This window comes from Chaetura pelagica, unplaced genomic scaffold, assembly GCF_000747805.2.
Source record: "Chaetura pelagica isolate M959 unplaced genomic scaffold, ChaPel_1.0 scaffold1124, whole genome shotgun sequence".
Lineage (NCBI taxonomy): Eukaryota > Metazoa > Chordata > Aves > Apodiformes > Apodidae > Chaetura > Chaetura pelagica.
The window spans coordinates 55,496-73,507 of record NW_009953094.1 but is presented as its reverse complement, the minus strand read 5'-3'; the positions used below and the strand labels follow the sequence as shown (position 1 = coordinate 73,507).

The 18,012-nt window shown below is 35.1% G+C and overlaps 1 protein-coding gene across 1 annotated transcript in view; it reads right to left on the bottom strand.

Annotated features, from left to right (window-relative positions):
* Nucleotides 1-18,012, bottom strand: part of CNTLN (centlein, centrosomal protein) — a gene marked incomplete at its 3' end in the record, with an annotated part of 67,487 nt that overhangs the window by 1,686 nt on the left and 47,789 nt on the right. Inside the window, exons 7-11 of the mRNA XM_009997044.1 lie at nt 14,290-14,339; nt 9,005-9,096; nt 5,638-6,158; nt 2,937-3,111; nt 36-129 (exon numbers count right to left, since the gene is read on the bottom strand). Of these exons, the coding sequence (XP_009995346.1) occupies nt 36-129; nt 2,937-3,111; nt 5,638-6,158; nt 9,005-9,096; nt 14,290-14,339 (932 nt within the window). The remainder of the gene's footprint in view (nt 1-35; nt 130-2,936; nt 3,112-5,637; nt 6,159-9,004; nt 9,097-14,289; nt 14,340-18,012) is intronic.

The window sequence follows — 18,012 nt, the reverse complement described above, 5'->3', positions numbered from 1 at the left end:
CTTATGAAGATGCTAAAAAAAGATAATATTCATACCTTGGCTTAGAAAAGATGGGTAAGATTTTATGAGACAGCAGATCTTCTTCCTCTTTGAATGTAACTTATCCAGGTCTTTATTCTGTGAATGGCCCTAAATAAAAAACAGAAGCACAAAGCTAGCCACTCTTCATTAGGGCACACCAAGCGCAATACGTGGAAGTTTTCCAGTTTGAATTGAAACAACAAAAATTACTTCAAATAATACACAAATTTCTAATTAATTTAAATTTGAAAATCAGTCTTAGAATATCAGCCAGCAAAGAGTACAGATTTCTGCTTTTCCTGTCAAATGTAGAAGAAATAAAGAATTGTTATAGTTCAAATCGTAACCCTTTCCTAAGAATGCAAGGGAAAAATTTAATGGCTAAACTTTTAAAAATAAGATATTAATTTTCTTGGGAAAAAAGATGGTGTGCATTACTTGGAAGCTTAAAATATCAATTTTTTCAAGAGATCTAGGTAAAAAAAAATAATAAAATAGAGGCCTTATTAATTCAAAAGGAGGAAGATCAGATTAGACTCTGCTGTAACTGGAAGAGACATGAATATCTATGGACATGCAAACACAATCTCTGTGTTTTTACAGAGTTTAACAAAAGTCAGCTGCATGTCTTTCATACATCTGATTTGAAAAATCAGCTATTTCCAGAATCTATCAAACACTCATGATGGAAGCAGAGGCTGAAGAAGAATGCTTGTAATGTGTAAAGAGAAAATGGTCAGAATGTGGCTTGTTCTAAAATCAAAGTACCCTTTCCCTGGCTCTTAAATTGCTCAGCGTATTTTGAAACATTTGCTCTGGAATTCTGCAACATTTACCCAATTTTAAAATTTTTTAGTTTATAATTTCATGCAAGATTTTTTAAAAAAGATTTGTAATGAAAATAGCTGTTCATCAAATTTAGAAGAGTATAAAGAGCAATGGATTATCTATTAACTGCACAGAAAAAAATATTGACATTGTAGGATAGCTTAGCCATGAATTCTAGATTTGTACAACCATTACACAATCTGAAGGACAGGGAAATTGCACATCCTGGAAAAAAAACCAACACAACATACCAATAAACAAAAGAAAACAAAAGAAAACAAAACGGCAGTCTCTTAATTATTTTATGTCTCAAAGGCAGCAATGGAAACCAATAATAAGTTTGTATCAGTATGATCAGAGAATCCCACAAACACTTAAGAAATGTAATCTGATACTAGCATGAAATGGTGATTGTATTTTACAGAGAACTGAGCTCTCAGCTGGTGGTGAGCAAACAATCCATGCCTGTGGTGATAAGAGAGAGATCCCCACTCGAATTATATAGAGTGCCAGTAATTCTCTTGATACTGCACAGGGTATATGTATACCACACGGGGCAAAACTGAAAGTCCTTGTGTCCTCAGTTATTTCACCTCCAAGGCCTCCCTTTGCACGAGAATACCAGGACCCAGCTGGAGTGCCTTTAAATCCCCAGGAGGAATTTAAGTTTTCTGTTAGAATTAGATTTCCCAGTTGCCAATACTAAACGTTTTTGTAATGCTCTCTTCTGTACTTGCAAACTATGTTTTCAGGTGCTTTCCTGCAACAATGGACTTCTGCTGAAGTATATTTACTTTTTTAGGGCTCTTGGGGTGCTTCCTCTGTATGCTCCAAGTCCACTAATCTGTTACAAACACGTACCAGAATATATCCGTGTTTTGTCTTTTCCGGTAAGAACACAGACCAAATGCAACATAGGAAAACACAAGAAGTAAAACTGGCTGTGTCTACACAATCAAGCAAGAGAGATCAGAGCCCTGGATTCCCTGCCTTACATATCCTCACTTAGGAGCAGCAGGAGATAACAGGAGCAGCACACCCTGTCAGACTTTCACATGTATCATATGCACCTGCTCGAACTGTGTATACTATAACAATAGATGTAGAAGAATTTCCTTTTTTTTTTTTTTTCAGCTTTTCTGTCAGGAAAATAGATTTTTTTGATGGAAACACAAAATCAAGATTTTGGGATCTTGATGGGACCAGAGTTAGTATTTAAAATTTTGGAGATTAAGCAAATATAATCTGTTTTCAAACTCTTTATTATAGCACCATATATAACAGAATTTCTAACAGCAGCAAGTTGTTCACTGTTTTATAATTCTGTTTCTTGAACTAAGAAAGAACAATACCTGCTTGTGCTTTAAATTCCATGAAGTGAAGTGATTTATTTCGGCAAACACAGGAGAGAAAAAGTACTAGACATTGTTCAAAAGTCCAAAAATGACTAATCTGTTATAGACTATATGGAGTCTTTAGAGACCGGCTGGCCCTCTTATGTGAGAAAATAGCATATAGATGTTAGGAAGGAGACAAGAGGTTCAGATCTCAGACAATGAATGTAAATGGGCTAAGATGAAGGTAACTGCACACTTTTCTCTAGATAGAATTTCCTGGACAGAGCTAGAGCCAAAAGCTTCTTTCCAAGATGGAAATAACTCTGTGCACACAAACCTGAGAAATGTTCATGCTTGATTAGTCAGCACACCATTTTAAGAGAGTGGAGGAGCAGATGTTCCTGTTTTCTTGGTATGGGTTAGGTCACTATTCTGTATGGCTTTTCTGATTGAGGAGTTTAATAGGATGTTTGCAGCATTCTTTGTCTGGACTGTGAGACAGCAGGTCTAACTCACAGAAGCTTTACATTTTTTAATCAGCTTTTTCACTCCTTACACCCCTTCCAAATAGTTTTCAAGAATAATTGTTCAGAAAATATTCTTAATGATAATGAAACTACCCACTGAATCTGGAAGCAAATTTCTTTTCAGTTTACAACAAAAGGAAAATGAATTAAGAGAGGAAGAGCAGTGATAAGTATTAAATTTCAACACTCTGTAAAGGAGACCAAAATAAGTTCTATTATATACCTTCTTATTGTACTGAGTTTTTTTGTCTTCTAAACAAACAACATTGCAGGGGTTTTGACTATCTTGTATTTGCTTTTTTCTCCGTTGTTTACTTCTGTCTTGCACCGGATCAGTGTTTTGCCCTGTCTTCATAATCAGGGTTTCCAGACTTTCAGAAGCTGATATTTCAGAGTCACTAGAACACAACATTCAGGAAAACAAAGCAAAGCTAGACATTTAAAGTTCTAAACTGCCTATGCTTGAGCACATAGAAAGTAACACATGGAAAAAAAAGAAGATAATTTTTTATAAAAGCCAAACAGCACTAAGTTGACTTATTCAACATATATTTAAAAATATGAACTAGAAGAAATTTCTGCAATTGTCTTAAATTCTACTCTTTCAAGTGGACTCTTACTCTAGAATGCATGGAGGTCTGAGACTTCAACCGCTTCTTAAAGGACTGCTTTTGTTACAGTCTACAAAAGTTTTATATGTGAAAAACTGCTTACAGTACTCATAGTCTGTGAATGGCTCACAAAGATACACTCCATTTCTACTTTCCTTCTTTTTCACATCTCATAACAAAACAACTGCAAAATACTTCACACAATCACATTTCGTTTCAATTGAACTTTTCTTGTAGTGTTGACTGAGATAAATTTAGAAATCACCCTTTAGTAAAATCTCTGCCTACTACCCCCTCAGAGTGCTTTTAAATTCTGTAAGCTTGGTAGTCCTTTTACTGAAATTGCCTGCCTTGAAGAGCAACTAGGTCTGAAACATTTATTCTACTTCAAAGTTTTCCTTAAACTTGCATTCAATGTGCTCTTCATTTCCAGTGTTCCACTCTCTTGCCCCAGGTTGTAATTTGTGTTCTGATATTCAGTGAAGTCTATCTTAAAACATAAAGTCTTGGATAGATCATTTTCTATACCATCAGAGGCTATTCACCATCATTTGTGCAAAGGATTTGTGAAGGAATCCCTTGACCGGTTAAATTTTATTTGTTACTTCTTAAACCAAGACATTTTAAAAGATACAACTGAGTTCAAATTAAGTTGCACGATCATAAAAATCAATGGTTTAGAGACAGAGGTTACTTAATCAGAGAAAAGACCTCAAATTGAAGAAAAAAATTCATAAAGAAACGTTTATACTTTCCAAAACCTGTCCGGACACACTGGTATACCGTATTGACTGCTAAGAACAGAAATCAGTGTAACAGTTTGAAGGTCTTACAGTAGCACAGAGATATTTCTAACTACGTGCACATTTCCCTCACCTGAATGCTTTTAAGGAAATGAAAATAGAACTTAGAAAATGAAAGGCTTGAAGCTAGAAACTCAGACACAGCTAGCAGTGATAAAGAACACTACTTCTGAATAAGCAGAAGAGAGACCAAATTTAAGACACTTTCCTAATTTGATGAGAATAACACCTTGAAACGTCACCTTTAAAAATGTTCACTATTCTATGGCAAAAATTTCTAACTTGAACTATTATCAAAAGTAGTATTTATGAATAGCCATGACAACTAAAGCCATACTATTACTTCCTACTTAATTTCAAGCTCAAATTGCAATGATAATTTCCTCATTTTTGTTCATAAAAAGCAAAACATAGTAAATAAAAAGCTCACTAATCACAACAGAAAAACATGTATGTTTTTTGTAAAATCAGGCCTGCAATACTAAATTAAACAGAAGACAAGTTTTATATTATTGATAATACCTAACAAATCACGTGGTTATTAATTTTCTCCCTCAAGACTGTGTTTAGGAGTGCCCTATTTTGCATGGAGAGAAGTAAAAGGGATCCCTCTACCACTGTTGATTTGCTCCGTATGACATATTAAGCCAACATAAAGACTACAGAGACAATTCCATTTTCTTTACTCTTTTGGGACTTTCTTTATATCTTGGGTAAGCACAGTCTTGAGAAGTTACTTTGTCTCATAAGACAAAGTGTTGAAAGACAAGGTGTGATACCCAGTGGCTAACTGCTGCCTCCTCAGGTATGTGTGGACAAAAAGAAACAAAAACAAAAATTCTAAACTTGCCAGTGTGATTTTCTGAAAGGCTTGTTACTCATGACAGGGACTCTATGCAGTAACTATTACCTTTAAAATACTGATTTTAACCATCATTCAATTAACGTTAGTACAATGACTGTGCATAAAACATACATGAAATAATTAGTGTGGATGGTTCTTAATTTAAAGGATGTTAAACAGCTTGTAGACATCTGCTAGCAAGCTGAAATGGGTCATTCAAAATTTATCTAACTAAATTAAGGGGAAAAAATGTTTCTCCTCCCGGGTCGGCATGTCACAAGATAACTAAACTGACTTAGTAGGCTTGCCTGGGAATCCTTAGCTGTCAGTGGTGAATATGCAAAGGGCCAGCAAATTAAATCAACCTGCCAAACTGTCAATTTCAAGCCTCATGACTGCATGAAAATAGAATCACTGGAAGAAATCAAGCATTGCCTTCTTTTGGGTTTCCTGGCACCTATTCAAATACTCATGCAGTTGTGGCTAATTTTGCATGCAAATTTCAGTCAATAAGCTCAGAACAAGACCTCCCAAGATATTTCAAAGGATCTGACAGTATTTTTTTTGAATACCAAATCAACAGTAGTTGAAATTCAATCTCCATTTCCTAGTGCTTTACATATGCACAGTGTCCCCTCTACAGAGCTAAGTTAATGAGAGCAGTACCTGCTTTCACTCACATCCTCCCAGCCGTCCTTACTGAAGTTCTCACATACATTACTCATAACCTTGATGGACTGTTTGAGAAAAGCTCCATGATGTCCCAAGGAGCTCTTTTTCTTGGCTGTTTTTAATTTAACCTTGGTGTCTGTTATCTTGCAATTACATTGCCCAGAGGTTGCCACTGCTTTGGCTTCATCCAACAAACACTTCAGCTCCTGCACTTGACTCAGCAAATCTTCATTTTCGTTTCTCAACCAGTTAGCTTCCACCACTTGTCTCTTCAAAGAGGCAGCTTCTTTTCTCTGCTCATCAATCACTAACTGAAGTTGCACTTTGTCTTTTTTTATTTCACAAATCCTCTTATGCAGCATTTCCAGCTCTCTTTCTCTTGTGTCTGCATCTTCCTTTTTCACTTTTAAAGATGCTTCCAAATAATTTTTCTCCTTCAGTAAGTCTTTATTTACTTCTTTCTCTTTCTTTAATTCCCCTTCAATAGCTTTGAATCTTCTTTCTAGTTGTTGTACCTAAGAAAGTCAATTTTAACATTCATATTTCAGCCTGTCCAGTAGAAAAAACCCTGCTTTCAAACATATTTATTATATGACAGAAATATTACATTAAGCACAAGGACAAAAGCAATCTATAGCCCTAATTTAAAAATAATTCTAATGTAATGCAGATGAAAACATTTTAGCTGCAATAATACAGCTGTTGAGCCAAGGGCAGATGGTAAAAGAAGTTAAAATTCCAGACAAAGTGACACAGAAGTTTAAATATGCTAATGAACCTTCCTGATACATCTTGACCTCATTACTGATTTGGTTATTCATACTAATTGAATTTAAAACAACATTTTCAGGAGAAAAACTATTTTAAAATACACACAATTTTGCACTAGTTATCTGAATCAACAAGTTCTGTCAAGTATAGTAAATACACAAATTATTAATGTAATGGTCAAAAAAACCTTAAAAAAGTAGCAGCAAGAGGTATCAGAAGCTCAGCACCTAAAGAATATGAAGGCTGAAATATATTTCCTATTCACAGAAAGGGAAAATCTACCCTATTCCCATGAAGCCACTTTAGAAGCTTCTTAATAATAGTTTGAAGGACCATATTCTACCCATATAGGATGCATATGCTTTGTCTGTAAGGTCCTTTGAGGTTTACACATATTCAAGGCCATTAACAATAAACTAATTGCCAGTGTTTTACTGGAATATTTGCCTAAAGTTCCAAACAAGCCCCACAATTTCCAGAAATTAGGAACAATTTTAATTTTAGCAAATACTAAAATGAACATCTAGTCTGTGACATTTGCCCAGAAGTTTGCAAAGAGCATCAGAGTTTTGTGCTCAGTAACCACTTAGTCATTTTGAAGAAATATTTTCAATTCATTTTGAATAAGCTCCATCTCCATGATTTCACTAGGGGAAGGGCTAGGTGATCTACATTTTTCTGGACATGGGTAGAAAAGAATGTTTTTTCAAGGAACTGTGGTAGAATGCACTTGGCCAGCTTCAGCTATTCACCTTACAAAATAGTGGCTAATTCCATCAATTTGTAGCAATATAAAATGCCAAAACTTGCTTTGACACTGACAATACTGAAACCATAATACTCCCCAAGAAATGCTGTATGTTTTTGCAAGGAAATTTTGCCAATGCATTTAAATTCTTTTAACATGTATGGAATTGTTTACAGAGTGTGTACTACAGATTTGATTCAGATAAACAAGAGGACTTAATGTACAGAGTGAATTAGGGCAAGAGCTGTTCAAACCCAATATTCATTTGTGAATTTGATATGCAATGTGTAAGTTTGGCAGCAAATATTCAATACTCCTGCCGATCTACTGGTACCTTCCCTTACAGAAATTCACAGCACTCCCACAATGAAGAGAGTTTGCCTTATGGCTACATACCATTACTGGGTGAAACTACATATAAAACAGATTTTTCCAAAAGCTTTATTGAAACCAAGGTTTATGATTAAATAATAACTTGTACTTTCCTCCCTAATGGTAAGGAGTCAGACCTGTATCTTTCTTCAATTACCTTCCTAAACTGAGATTGTGTTATTATTTTCTTAGTTCTTCAAAGCAGCCTATTGCACTCACTGGACTTAAAAGTAATGTATGACAGCCAGAAGGAGAGAAACAATGAATAGCTTCTACAGCTATCCCTAAGGTACCATCATAACTCTGTACATCCATAGGGATAAAAATTACGTAGTACCTGGCAAATGAAATTATAGTTCTGAAATAGAGATGATAAACTAGCATAAACTGTATGACATTTCAGATGGTAGCATCTATATTATTTCAATTACTCACTCTACCTTAAGATAAATGAATGTGAGCACTTCCTATTCTGTGTGTTATTATTTTAACATGATGTTTGTCATTCAGTAATAACGAGATGACAGCCTTCATTGCCTGACCATATGGCAAGTGTTACAAGTATATGCAATCACATCATCTGCTGTAAATTACCATACTTCTTGCAAGTTAATTCACAGATAAAAAAATGACATACCCAAACTGACATTTAAAAGTATGGATTTGTGTTTATTTAATTTAAGCATGCTTTTAAAGATTCAGAAGTAATTAAACAAATATTGTTTTGCAAAATGACAAAAAGGCATGATACTGTTTGAAGGATGTCTTGTCTTTGCAGCAAACAAAACATATGGTAAAATACAAGTGAGCTCTCTTAAGTGAACACCTGTTAACATACTAAACTACTTGTGTATATTACCAATATCAATACAAATAGCAACTAGTTAAGAACATCTTGTTATTGTATGAGCTAAGACATGTAGAATGTTGAGCAGTAAATATTAAATACTCCTCATACTTGATAAGCCAAGGAACACTAAATGCATACAGTACTATCTCGTGAAAAGAGTGATAATCTCACATATATAAAAAATATTTGCATATGCAATGTTGTGCTATAGTTCAAATACAATAAAATGTGGATTTATCACTATTATGCATCAATTTTATTCTGTAGCAAGAGCTCTATGGAGATTAACACCTGACATCATGTAAAGTTAAATACTCAGCAAAGTAAAGGTTTCTGAACTTAAAAGTGGTAAAACACTAAGCATATGTTACCTCCAGATAATTAATTATTTTTTAGCATGCTACCTCCAAACATCCTTTTCATTTTTTCTAACATGAACCATGTTTATCTCATGAGACATTCATAGCTACTTCACTAAAATTCATTTCTCACACAATTTTGAAAATCCTGAATTTTAAATTAGAAAAGGGAAATAATGGCCTAAGTTCATGAGTACTGACTTATATATATACTAATTGTACACTAAAATTTAAATCTGTTTTCTGGGGTTAGTATCGTACCTTCCGTAATCTCTGATGGGAAATCTCTTTCATATTCTTCTTTGGAGTACTGTTCTTGAGCCCATCATCTTCACTAAGTTTAAAAGGTGGCTCTGTCCGAAAATAAATAATACATCTCTATCACAAAATAAATAAATATTTATAAATATATTGCGACACCTAGTACCTCACTAAAACAATACCTAGACAATTTAAGGAAATGCATTCTTTACTACTGCAATTATTTATAATGTGGTGTATTTTCTTGACAAGTCCTTGGTCAGTTTCTAAAGAGTGACCTCTTTCAAAGTGTTCTGTCACATAATTATGAATCTTTGTAGCATCACAGTATGTTTTTTTTCAGAGTACAAGCGTTTCAAAGGTACAATAGATCTGCAGGTTAAAGACACTGTACTTTCATTCCGATTTTTATTCTTTTATAGACTATTCCCTCTATGCCTTAAAAGCAGAATTCATTGCCTTTTTATCTACACAGTCACTACCAGTTTTGTTCTCTAGGTCTTGTCTCCTGCTAGGAGGATCAGAGTGATTGATGAACAAAGCAAACAGTAACAGAGTTAGGACAGATGAAAACTTTAACCCGCTTTTTTTTTGTTAAGTGAAAGATCATGTACTTCACCAGATACATCAGACACATTTTTCCATTGTAATACTGTGAATTCGTAACAATTAAAAATTGATGCAACTAATGAGAGTGAACGTGACTAAGCACCACTCTCAGAAACAGCTCTGCACTTTAGCTAGTAAAAATCTCACCAAAACAAATAAGTAAAAATTAGATCTATTCATAGAGAAGAATGCTAAGAAAAAGTTTTGAAGTACTAATACATATGGAAAATCAGAAGTAAAATATATTGTGTTTAGATCTGAACCTAAAGCTTAACATTCACAGATTGCCCACTGCTGACACAAATGAACAATTACACATTTCAGAATGATTTTTTTCTTAGAACATGAAATATTACATTAAAGAACAAAAATCTCCAACACTGTTGAAACACCACAATATTAACATTTATTTTCTTGCCCTCCTTCCCCAGAAATTAATTTGAAGACTTAATCTTAAGGGATTATGTATTATCTGTGCTATATGGTGGAGGTCTGCTTTAGAAGTATCATTTCAAACTACAAGCAGACATTGCAGGTCACTTAAAAACTTTTGATTTATAAACAAAGCAAGTGTAGAAGAAAACAGTGTTACTCTCTGTAGATTCACAATCCTCTTGATGTAAACAGTGACTAACAAGTTTGTTAGAGTGAATTAGACCTTTCTTTTGTCTTTGGAACATGTCATGGCCAATTAATACTTCTGTATTCATGAAATAAATGGAACACTATTCTAAAGATAATAAAAGCTGAAAAAGGTAAAACTATGTGTCTGGGGAATATGTACCTTTACCTTGATATTAATATGTTAGTTCCCATGTTATTTCAGACTACAGTCCCCCAGCACAGTGATACTGCATACATTTACAACATTGTTTAAGTAACACACAAAGATAATATGAACACGCTTTTCATCTTTTTCTAAATATTCACTCATTTGAATGTCTGCTGTAGCTTTTATATCAGTATTTACTATACTCCCCTGAAAAGAAAAATTATTTCTCATAGTCAAAGAAACTGATCAAAGCACACAAGGTGTTACATTTATTATGTGGATGTATTAAAATCCAATTTAAAACTCTATCTATAAATAAACATACTATATGCTGAGAATAAATAATACTACTGCAAGATAGACAGAAAAGACACATGTTCAGTATTATAACATATGTCACACGCAAAAAAAATAAAATTAAAGAAAAGCCAAGGGTCATTGATGCATAACACTTTCTATTGAGCAGAAAATAAATGGCCTATTCAGCCCCCTTCTCCCATCCTCCCTTCTAATTGCTATGTAATTGTTCACAGGAACTGGTTAGGGAGGCAATGAAACAGCGTTGCCTATAAATGTCTGACTCTCTATGATAGCAGAAAGATTCATCATACCAACCAATACCGCAAGACGTACACTCTACCCATCATACTCTACTTAAAAACTTCCAAACTGTCCCTCAAGGAATAGACCCACAAGTCATAAACCCCACTATCTTCAGTCATCAAATTACTGTGGTGTTACAGAAGTATACTTATGTCCCACTGAGAAAACACAGTTAACTGCCAGCTTTAGAATGTAACACTTAATTCCTAATTAATAGTCACCAAACCTGATAATAAGTTAGTTCAACACTGCTGCCATAATGGTACTTGAACTATGATACTACAGCTCACTGATAGCATTTGCAGAAAGCCTTCTGAAACAGAGAAAAAGCTACCAGTTTCAAAAAGATCAGAGCTGTGTATTAGTCACTCAGAGCGTTCCTACATGAACCATCAAAAAATGAGATTTTTGCCTCTAGTATGCACCAGGTGAAGAAATCCCCCTAACAGACAGGAGAAGCCACGGTGTAGAAAGCCACTGTTATTGAAAGTAGTGCTCCCAAAGATGTGCTAGGTCTGAAATAGCTGGTGAGAAAAAACATTGTGAAGACCAGAAAGGAATGCCATTGTCACACATGAGCTGGGGACACAGTAATTCAGAAGTCTCATAACAAAAGAAGCCTTCAAACTGCCTGCTTGAATAAACAGCCAACAATTTACATTCTTGTAACAAGGCACTTGCTGTATTTCTGAATAGTTTCAGATAGATCCACTTTCCTGCATTTGGAGGAAAAGGCATGAGTACCTGCCAACACATTCTTAACATTCACACACAAATAATGACAGGAATGGCATTAATATTGAATTTGGATTTAATAACTGGTGGAAAATAACTGGCAATGACGGAAGAAGCACCTTGGAAAACTGAGTCAGAATAGAAAGAAATTGGGAATGGCAGGAGCAGAATTTCCTTTTCCTCAACCTCCTTCAACTTTGACCAGCAGGGTTTGAAAAACAATACAGAAGAGCAACAAACACACTTGATACCTACTCAAGCAAGAGGATAGTGGCTATCTTTTTTAATACAGGGAAGCTCAACCACTTTTTTCTGAATTTATCCCTTGGTATTAGAATGCCTGATGGAATCAGGTACCTGTTAAGGTGAAAGTGAATTCCAACATCATTAATAAGCCGAGTAAATTCAAATCAGGTTTCCTTTAGTAAAATAAGCATACTTACTAAAAGTGAATGAAACATACTTAAACTATATCAAGTCTGGACTCTCAGCAAATTACAGATAATTCACCTGAGGTTGTACTTTGATTTGGGAAAATGAAGGAATTTAATTCCCATTTTAGGACAGAGGGTGTATGCATTTTCTTAGTGCATGAGCTAGAACTGCTCACATACACTCATTTATGCTCAAAGATGGACATCCAGCTTCTATCATTATGGTGTAGTCTTCTAGAAAATGTCAATTGATTTATAAAAGTGTCCACCTCACTGCAATACCTAGAATTTGCAAGAGGAATAACAAGGAAATTACTTTTTATGACTAGGTTTGCAGCTATTTCTTTATACTTTAGTATAAGTTTGGAAATAGCTGGAGTAATCTCAGTCTTATGTGCTAACAAAAAGTGCTGTTCAATATATATCTTTGGACTTGATTTTGTACCTTACAAAAATTGCCTATTAATCTAAATGATATCTATAAAAAATGTTGGAAAAGGAAAATAAAATTTGCCTAATGTACTTCATTAGTACCTTTCTCTTAGTCCCAAGATAAAAAAAAAATTAATCATCATACCAATAACCAAACAAAAAGTGTGTATCCAGCCACACAATTTCAAAAGAGGATATGTTTTAATCTGAAACAATAATTTTAAAAAAGGAAGGAATAAAAGACTAATCGTTAAAGCACTGAACATGTCAAGAACTGGCAGTTTCAAGGATCTGACTGTTTTTTGGAAACACATGGTTATTGCTCAGCAGGTCCTCATCTCCTTCTCCCTGCTGGTTGCCTTTCCACTTCTCTCTGTGTAAACGTTGACAATACTGGCAAAAGCAAAAAAAGTAATCTTTAAAGTCAGTATTTGAAACTTTCACTAGCTCCCTTCAGCTCTGGGCCTGTGAAAGTAAAACGTAAGAACACATGAACCAAAACAAAACACTAACTCAGCATCTGAATATTTCCACTCAGCTTTATAGGTAATAAAATTTAAAATAAAGGGAAAAAAACTTTATTTATTCATTCAAGTGGCCAACATTATCACAAAAAAAGGAAAGAGCCAACAGCAGAGAACTGAGATAAAGAATGTTGTGCATTTATTGCTAAGAACATGCAGAATACTTCTCCAAGTTTCCTACTCCCTTCCTTGCACAATACTGTGCATAAAGAATTCACCACAGGTATGAAACCCAGCTGAACTGTAACTATGCGCTCTCGAATACTTGTACCAGGCCATTCAGGAACAGCAAATACTACAAAGAACCAGAGGAGTGACAGAGAAACAACGGTAATATATTATCTATCCAAATCACAAAGACCCATCTTCACAGAACCATCAAATACTGTAAAGACTGCAAAGATTTAAGAGAATTTATTCATGACCAGTTCTTACAAGAGCTCCATTATTTTGATTTCCATTCAAAATTACATGCTTGATGTGTTTAGTATTGAAAAAGAAGTCTGAACGCACATGCAATTTCTGCATCACTGTATTTCAATTCTGCAAAAACTATTTAGACCCTGGAGAAAGTTTCACAAACTTATATACATGTTTTAGATTTTTCACATACTAAACATAAAAATAATTAACTAATTTTATATATAGTATATGTACATAAGTTCCAAATATATTTTAGTGTATATCTATATACAAACATTTTCATTGATAGGCATGTGGAGAACTTTAATGGCTTTAAACCAGAAGAGGGTAGATTTTAGTTAGACATTAAGAAGAAATTCTTCACTATGAGGTTGATGAGACACTGGAACAGGTTGCCCAGGGAAGCTGTGGATAACCCCTCCCTGGGAGTGTTCCAAGGCCAGGTTGGATAGGACTTTGAGTATACTGGGAGGTGTCTGCCCATGGAAGAGGGGTTGCAGCTAGATCATCTTTGAGATCCCTTCCAACTCAAATAATTCCATGATCTTTTGACTCTATGTAAACTCTTTGCAATAACAATGTGTATGGCATAATGCTTAAAAAATACACATTGAAGGAAAAATAAATTAAACTCTGGAGAGAAAATAACCTTAAAAATTATATTTATAGCAGACTACATACATACATACATATGAAATACTATACTTTTCCTTTTATTTTGTAAACAGTTAAACTCCTGTATTGTGAACGTACCCACAGATTGACATACTTTCATCTGATCCAACTCTTCTTCAAGATTCAGCCTATGAAAGAGGAAATAAAAAATTAAGAACCACAGAACGATCATACAGATGCCACTAAAACCACTTATTTAAACCAAAATGGTATAAATATATTACTGGGGAAAAAGCTGTCACCACCCAGAAATAACTCCTCATTTGATGACACCTAGCATACCTCAAACATAAACAGCCATTTGTACAACAGCTGACTAAAATTTATAAGTTGCAATTTACAAAATTCAGGTATAATGACAGTTGTAACATACACTAAGAAGTTTCAGCCAGTCCTTTTTAGGCAAGAAAATGTCTGAGATGTAAAGGAGACCATTAGGAGGTGGAATCTTGTCAGGAGGGGAATAAGCATCACAGGAAACCACCAGCCAACCTTGTGCAGATATACCTCACCATTCCTCTTTTTCCACCGACTATTTGAGAAACTTCGTCACAAAATCTCTCCCCCCCTTTTCCCATCCCTGATCTAGTAGTATATTACTACAATAGTTTATTCTTAGTAACAACCAGCAAAGGTCTGTACAGCAAAATACCTGAATTACTGTTTTTCATTGTATTAAAATTACATATCAAAAAAGTTGTCAGGATACTAATGCTAAAGTTTCGAAAATAAACTGGGAAATGCTAGAATGAAAGACATTAATTTAAATGGTTCATCTGTACTTGTGTTTTCTGAAAAAAAAATAAATTATATAGTTGTAAACTATTTCAGCAATAAGGTCTCCACCTATTTTAGCCCAGGATCCTACAGTACATAGAATATATGGCAGTCATTTAATTTGCAGATTATACTTAAAATATAACCTCATATCCTAATACAAATACACATAATGCTAGCTCTTTCCTGAAGGTTAAATTGCTGATTATCTCACAGCCTTTTCTGATCTACTCTGAACAGCAGCATCTAACTGTTTTATATGAAATTTATGCTTTACAAAATCTCTCTGAGATAAGGAACAGGGAAATTTGACCTAAAATATGTGCTGACTTAATGAAAGGATTTAAAAAAAAAAGTTCTTTCAGAATACAGAGTATTTTAAACAGTATATGTTTAAGGGGTGTCTGACTCAGCTGTAACTCTAAATATTGCAATTACATCCTGCAGTCTCACATGAAGTACAAAGCAAATGAGAAACATGAGAAGTTAAAGTAACTTGCTTTGTATGACATCCAAGATTCTAGCTGTTTTCAGGATCATTCAGCTGCCTTCACAGGTTTGCTTTCATTTCACCTGTTTCATTCTCCATGCCTCAGTCATAAATTTCTATAAAACACAGTATAGTGGCCCCACAGTGTCCTAACTCCTCATAGCATGTTCACTTTTTGCACTGAATGACAAATCACTTCCTTGAAACAACGTTCTCCATTTACATAACTGAAGACTGTATTCAATGTTACGTGAACACAAGAGAGGGAATTAAGGATATTTTAGAATCCTTCCTGCTTGAACATCTATCTTCTAAACATAATTGCACATGATTTTTTAAAAGAGATAACTTTTACATAAAGATTTTTTTCAGGTAATGAAAGACACACAGAAGTAAGTAAATTATATTAAATAAGTGAAGGGCTAAGTTTATAGTCTGAATATTTGAAACACTTTCACATAAATTAATTTGTCTGTGAAACACTCTCCAACTAAAGATATGACCTACCTAAACTGGAAATATTTCAGGTAAGCCTAGACACGAAATGATCATGTGTAATACAAAATCCAACCCGTAAAAGTCAATGACTGGCTTGCATAAATGCTAGAAATGCCCAACTGGGTTAGACCAGCGCTGGGTCCATCCATCACCAGTGCTCTGTCTCCAGAATAGGTAAAAGCAGATGCTACTCAGGAGAGAGCACAAGCCTAACAGTTTCTGCAGCCTGATTCCAATTTTCCATCCTGAAAGTGGCATGTAAGCACTATCCTTTGTTTCCTCTACTTCAACTGCTTCCCTGCTGCGAAAAGGACTTTTCCTCCAATCCTGCAGGAATAGAAGCTCTTTATAACTTTTCATGTGAAATCTTGTCAAAAGCAGTTGGAAAATACACATCAGATTTTATTCACATCAGTTGCAATTGCACCAGGTTAATGAAGCAGCATTTCCCTTTTACAGGGAATTTACACACTGGTGCTTCCCCAAAACCACTGGGTTGATCTGTGGCAGTGAGCCTCCTCTCTCTCCACTTTGGGTTTGTTGGGTGTTTTTTCACCTCTTTTTCCTAAAGACAGACTGCCATGTTTCTGAGTATGAAACACTCAGGTCCACCAGTCTGCTGCTTTGTCTTGTGCCTATTTTGTAGACAGAAGTTACAGTGGCATCCTGCCAGTCAACTAGCACAGTGGCCACTTACTATTTTAGGTAACAGTTCTGTAATTTCATACTTTGGTTTCTTCACACTCATTAGGGTCTGAAGATATTAGTTAGCATCAAGATATTAAAAAATAACTTATCTACTTGACCTCATAATTACTTCAAACAGATCAATCACCTTTGATCGATCTGCTACAAAGAATACATGGGGTTTTGGCATCTTCTTAGCACCGTCAGCAGGGAAGACCGAGGCAACGATTCACTGAGCTATTCTTTTATGGCCCTGAAAACCCACTGTGTCCTTTTACATTGTGACTATTACGCAAACCTAAAATTTTCTAACTGGCTTCTTTTTCACTTTATTTAAACAAAATTTTCCTACTGCAGCTCAAGCATTTTTGGAAACCACTCTTCAAGAGCCTTTTTAGCCTTCTCAACTTTCCACTTGCATTCGTCCTGCCATTGGCCTACATGTTCTTACCAATACAAGCTTACATTTTAAATGCTGATCTTTTCTGGGCAAGGTCCAACAACATCTTTCCCACTGAGTCTTTACAGGTTATGTTTTATCACTATTTTGGGGTGGGGGTTGGTTCTGGCTTTTTTTTCATTTAAATTGTATCACATATTTCATCTGTTTTAGCTATAGCACCTTTCTTAACAGTCTCCAATTGTTCACAGGCTTTTTGTACCGCTTGTTCTAGAACTCGGTTTTTGACTAGTTACTTCATTTTTGTGTGGTGCCCTTTCTGAAAAGTGAATAGCCCCAGGCCAGGGTATTTGGCCCACTCTCTTCTGCTACTATTTAAATGTAAGAAGAAAAACAAACACCAAAAAAAACCCCAAAAGCAAAACTAGAGGCAAATACCACATTAACCCATCTTTATAAAGGATAAAATGTGAGGCAATACAGGCCTTTCCTCTTTCCTAGGAAAGTTAGAGAGCAAATCATCCTGGAAATAATGTCCAGCCACCTAATGAACAAGAATGTGACTGCAAACAGCTAGAATGGATTTACCAATAAAAATTTTGCTTTCCCAACCTGACTGCTTCTAAGGATATGACAAGATCTAAGAAAAAAGGGAGAGCAGGCAATAGCGCATACCTTGAATTTGGCATGGCAGTTTAGATGGTTTCTTACCTCCTTACTGCCAAATAGTTGAGATCTGGATTGAAAAGGAGAAACAAGATCCTAAGCAAGCTTGCTAAACTGCAACTGCTGTCAACAGCAGGTTGAGCAAGAAAGCTTCCACTGGGGAGAATGCTACCTGCATCCTGAGTGTGTGTACATATATATATGTATATTTTTTTCATCTGGGAAAGCTTACACAGGTATAGCCTCCTCTTCTGAACCAACTGTCCTCTCCTCTCCTCTCCTC